Source organism: Chelonoidis abingdonii, chromosome 1 (assembly GCF_003597395.2).
Source record: "Chelonoidis abingdonii isolate Lonesome George chromosome 1, CheloAbing_2.0, whole genome shotgun sequence".
NCBI lineage: Eukaryota > Metazoa > Chordata > Testudines > Testudinidae > Chelonoidis > Chelonoidis abingdonii.
The window spans coordinates 190,843,654-190,849,653 of NC_133769.1; the positions used below are offsets into that span (position 1 = coordinate 190,843,654).

The 6,000-nt window shown below is 39.8% G+C and overlaps 1 protein-coding gene across 1 annotated transcript in view; it reads left to right on the forward strand.

The window, feature by feature from the left end:
- Positions 1–5,737, forward strand: part of CXADR (CXADR cell adhesion molecule) — a 51,944-nt gene extending 46,207 nt beyond the window's left edge. Inside the window, exon 8 of the mRNA XM_032763894.1 lies at positions 5,184–5,737. Coding sequence (XP_032619785.1) covers positions 5,184–5,225 — 42 coding nt within the window. The 3' untranslated portion in view covers positions 5,226–5,737. The remainder of the gene's footprint in view (positions 1–5,183) is intronic.
- The last annotated feature ends 263 nt before the right edge of the window (positions 5,738–6,000 follow it).

Sequence of the window (6,000 nt, forward strand, 5' to 3'; positions counted from 1 at the left end):
CAACTTATCAGTCTTCTGACTGAACAAGGCCTTGCACTTATTAAAATACTAAAGGGCAACCCTCCATTCCTTGGGGATATATACCTCAGCTGCCAAGAGGAATTAAACAAGGCAACCTTCTTTTACTGGAGAGCTTATGAACGGCTGCAAAAGTGTCAGAGGATGCAATGAAATAAACATAATGCTCCTTCTGCCTCTTCTTTCCAGGAGCAACATCTGCCAAGAAGTGCTTTTGGTGGGATCTGTGAGAACCACTAACCTACCCAGGTGCCAGGTCCTCCTTCCTCCAAGATTCGATTTGATGGCTGCCTAGCCCAGTTTTCCCATATATCGTGGATGATTACAAACAAATAGATTCCTGATACTATCCACTTTGGTTGTACCATAGAGTTCCCCTCTTCCCTTCAAAAACCCCCTTTGTCATTCCTTTCAGGGACTGCTCTCATACTCTTATAGGGGATTGACTCCCTACTTCTACCAGGACCCATAGAACCCATACCCTGATATTGAGGTGGATAGGGATTTTATTCCCAATATTTTTCAATTCCCTAAGAAGAAAGGGGATAGAGATGACACTTTAATGTCTTTATCCTAAAATAAAGATTCAGGATGGTCACACTGGTATTGATAATCTCACCCCTAAACAGATACAAATAATAAATGGATCTTGACCTGAAGGTGACTCCAGCTGTACCGTCTACAAGCTTGGCTTTGATCAATATATGTTTCAGGCGCAAAATAGAAAAAATAGTTCTGTTCCCTCCTACAATGTGAGACTGTCTAGCTTGGGGGGGCAGGACAGGGAACGTGTGTGTGTAAGAGTCCCATTTGCTGCACCTCCTCAGAAGATGTTAATTACGGATGTCTCCCTTGTAGGCTTGGGCATTCATCTGGCCAAACACGGCTCAGGGAACATGGACTCCTCAAGAGTCCTGGGTATAAGTGGATCTCCTGGAACTCAGAGCAGTCCAAGAAGCCAGCAAAAGATTCTTACCATTCATTCACTTGCAACTTATTCAGCTGATGTCATACAGTGTGAGAACTGTGTTCTACATCAACAAGCAGTGGGAGTAAGATCATCCTTTTGCATAGAGGCAGTCCACCTATGGAACTGGTATCTTTGTCATCACATTACTCTGTCAGCTATTCACCTGGGAATACAGAAAACAAAATCCTTTAGGAGATCACCTAGACTGTTTTGTAGCCCTTGTGGAACACATGAAAGGCCAAGCAATATCTTCACAAAGACTATCAAAGTGGATCTCTGGCTATATCTGCTCAGTTACTGGATACTCCTCCACCTTACGGAGTGAAGACCCACTCCACCAGAGTAAAAGCTCTTTGAGTAGCTTTGCTTTGGGAAGTGCTAAGCCTTGAAATGAATAAAGTAGTCATTTGGAGTTCTATTCATACCTTCACACAACACTCTGTCTCAGTGAAAGCCTTCTCAGTTGATGCATCCTTTGAGTCAGTCGTCATCAATACCACAGAGATCTTCACATCCTCCATCCTGAGCAGTGCTTGTCAGTCACCCACGGTGGAATACACATAGAGACCAGCACTTGAAGATGAAAGAGAGGTTACCTACCTTCCATAACCACAGTTCTTTGTGATATGTCCTCTCAGTCTGTACTTTACTACACACTCTCTTCCCCTCTGCTTCACACCATCACTGTTTCGCGGCAACAGAAGCAACTGGAGAGGGAGTTGGTCTGCACCACTCCATATATCCTTGGATCAGAGTACAAGATGATAAAGAGCACAGGAGTGAACCAACAGATGCTGCTTTTCCAGTTTCAAGTGCATGAGGAGGGCATGCATACTCACAGTAGAATACAGATAAGGACCTCGCACCTCAAAGATCTCTAGTTATGGAAGGTAAGTAAACTCTCTTTATTATCCTGCCCTGACTGCCATGGATTTTTTTCCCCCTGATGTCTTTAGCTTCCCTTATCAATTTTCTACACTTCATAACTTCTAATTAATACGAATTTCTATTTTTCCTTTTGAATTCTAGTTGCTGCTGTCTCTTCTGCCATTGAACCAGGATGCTCCCTTAGCCATAGTTGTTTTCTTTATTGATTGTGGCCATCTAATAAACTCTTCCTAAAGAATTCCCAATTTTAATTTACTTTTCTGTTTTTTCCCCCTAATCAATTTCATTCATAATTTTCTTCATCTTCAGGAAATTAGCCCTTTTGAAGTACCGTGTGTGTGTGTGTGTGTGTGTGTGTGTTTCTGATTTGGGACTGTCCTTCGTTTGTCCATATTGAATGTAATCAGGTCGTCGTTGCTTGTCCCTAGGTAACCGGTAACTTAGAGGTCAGTGATTAATTCATCTTTATCATTATGAGGTCCAAAATAGCATTACCTTCCGTTGGTTGTTGTATTGTTCGTGTTAGAAAATTATTCATAATTTTTAGAAACTCTGATTTACTATTGGTTGCTATAGTAACTCTGATTTACTATTGAGTCCACCTGTGTTTCCTGAATCGAAGTCCTATGTTGGTTGTTGATTTTGTTGCCTGGGAAATGAAAAGACAATTATTTTATTATGCTTTGTTTGCTAAAGAGATTTACCTGCAGAGGAAGGATAAACTGAGGAAAATAAAACTTGAGGGTTTCAGGATTGACAGTGCTTTGGACAGGTTAATATGAACTGGAAAAACTGGAGTGTACCAAATGAAAACCCAGATTTGAATAACAGATCATTGCTCCTCCAGATGTCTGAGAAGATGTGTGATTGTTTTGTTTTATTTTATTTTTTGCATGTCAGATAAATACATCTTCTGGTGAAAGCTGCCCTTTTGGGGCAAGTATCATCTGCATGAGAAGCCTGGGTTGGAACAAAGGGCCTAATTTAGACTGGTAAAAGTAGGTGTCGTTCTTCTTCAGTCAATGGAGTTTGCACCCGTTGACATCAGAGCTGAATTTAGCTCAATACTTTTTCCAGCCCTGCCTTTTCATCATGAATATTCTGACAGTTACAGTGTGCAACATAACAGAGGTTTTCCAAAACTGGAGGAATATCTTGTTAACTTGCCCTAGATTTGCTCATATAAGGAATGGGGACAGAGCATTCCTGATACAGGCCCTCAACTCTGGAATCTACATCCCTACCCTATTGTTTGACAGAAGCTGAGTTTGACCTTGAGGCAGTCGTCATCTTTGTGGCACAGGAGAAGGAAGGTTATTTTTTGTTGGGAAGTGTTCTAAATTAAAGTGATGATAAATAATAGAGACAAAAATCTAGATGCACAAGCATTAACCTGAAAGGGTTTATGAAGAACGACGACAGATCAAGCTAGATTCATTTTGCAGCTAGATTTACAAAACTAGTAGGCAGATGGCCTAAAGCAGTGGTCCCCAACCTTTTCCGAGTGGCGAGTGCCGGAGAACAAGCCACCAAGGACCGTGGCCAGCGGACAAGCATCCGCCAAAATGCCACCGAAGTAGCATTGTCAAGAAGCGTCGCCACCGAAAATCAGCAGCATTTCAGTGGTGGCGCCTCTTGGTGACACCGCTTTTCAGTGGCATTTCAGCGGATACTTGTCCACCAGCCAGTACGCGGGCACACCTAGATGCCCCGGCAGGCACCATTGCACCTGCGGGCACAGCGTTGGGGACCACTAGTCTAAGGTAAATGCAGTTATCAATTATCACTTTCACATGGATTGAGTAGCCAGAGTATTTTACACAAAGATTAATGCTAATCAGCAGAGTGTCAAGTTTATAAGAAAGTGTCTATAAGAAGTGTTATAGAAGTTCCAGTCTGACTCAACATCTTCATTAATGATCTGGAAGAGGAAATAGTGTGCTAATTACATTCATAAATACTATGTAATTGAGGCATGTTATGAACAGTAGTGAAAATGAGAAATAATACAAAGGCACATAATTTTGGAAATAGGGTTAGAGAATAACAAAATGAAATGCTTCCCGGACAGTTGCAGGCTTCCATGATATACTAAGAAAACAGAGTTTCTGTATATTACTGGAAATGACTTATGCTGACATACAGCAAAGGGTGATAGTAGACAGCATATAAGATGTATATGATCTTTCAGCAAATTGTGGCAGCCAAAAAAAGCAAATTGTTGTTTTGAGTTGTGTCCTTGAACAGCAATTTGGGGCATCATGTCACAAAGAAGGGAGTTTATAGTTCCTCTTTATACATCATTTGTGAGATGAGGACTGGAATATTCTATTTAGTTTTGAGTACCTCTATACCAGAAAGACATCGTACTCAGAAGGCGGGTGGGAGGGGGAAGGATCAAGAGACTGGAAGAGCTGATTAATAAAGAAACATTAAGAATGCAAAATAAATATGACTAAATAGCTAGTTGCAGTGGAAGGGACTTGATAACTAAGTACTTAAAGCTTGTAAACACAAAAGAGGAAAAATAATTGTAGGGTGAAACAATTGGTAACTAGGAGTGATGGAATAAAATTAAGGAAAGGATATGTTAAGTTGAATTTCACAAAAATATCTTCATCATAGTCATGGTGGAAGACCCTCTGCTTGTGATTTTAAACTAGACCAGATAAATACTAGAAAATATGCTGCAGATAACTTTACGCTAGCTGATAGATGAACTAAGGAGTCTGATCCTATAGACATAGGAAGCAATGGCAAAACTCTGACTTCAATGGGAGCAGGTTCTAGATCGGGGTGGGCAAACTACGGCCTGCAGGCCGAATCCAGCCCACCAGCTGTTTTTATCCTGCCCTTGAGCTCCTGCTGGGGAGCGAGGTCTGGGACTTACTCCGTTGTGGCGCTCCAGCTGGGGAGCAGGGTTGGGGGCCTGCTCCTAGAAGCAGCGGCATGGCTTCCCTCCATCTCCTATGCATAGGGGCAGCCAGGGGCCTCTGCTTTGTACGCTGCCATCGCCTCAAATGCTACTCCTGCAGGTCTCATTAGCCAGGAACACCAATCAATGAGAACTGCAGGGGCAGTCACTACAACAGCTCATTTCTATTCTAACATATTAATATTGGGACTTACTCTCCACTACATTACACTGATTTAATGTAGGAGTAACTCCATTGATTTCAGTCCTAATGATCTGCATTTTAGTATAATTAGGATGAACCTAATGGTGTTTCTTAATTACAAATTTATTTAAGTGATGATCAAATATCCTAGCACCTCATATAGATTAATGGTATTCTCTTTTTTATAGTATGACCTCGCATACAAGATTCATGATATCACAGTGGTATAAACATGAAGAAACAGGCTGCACTTGTCCTATGAATTTCAACTGTGGAGAAACTGAAGTATATTATGAAATGAAGTACTGTTTGTTTCGTCTATACCTATTTTTACTTTAGAGTCAAGATTACATACTAGACTCTGCTCAGTTTTTCAGGTAGCATTTTCTTTTAATCTTACCTATCTATCGATGATGCAAAGTTTACAATGTGACAGTTAAAGGATTTTTCTCCACTAGTTCTAGGTTTTAAAGAATTAAATAAAAAATAAACTCTCTTTTCATAGTATGAAGATAGCAATGCCTCTGGGTAGAAGTAAAAACTCAAGATGAAATTGACAGAAATCAACTCAGGTGGCAAAAAATGTAGCTTGTTATGCAATTTGGTGCTGAAATTATTTCAGTCCAATCACAAAGAAATTAATGTGATTTTAAGTTTTGATTTAGACTGAATTTTGTTTACATCTAGTTAATTGCCTTATTTTTTTGATATGAAGTGTGCCTTTCATACTGTATATTTAAATGCTGTGATAATATTGTCATTTAAATACTGTTATAAAAATGATTTCTATAAACATTTCTTTTAAAACACTTTGCTATATTGTGTTCCAAGACTGTAAATCTTGTAACATATATTTAACAAAACATTACATTATAATGTGTATAGTACAAGTACACTTATCAAAATCTGGTAAAATATATGCTGCAATAAGTGATGTCAGTTTATGACCCTACCTTTCCTTTTCATCATTTTATCATAGAAAAGAGGGGCAAAGAATATTCAAAT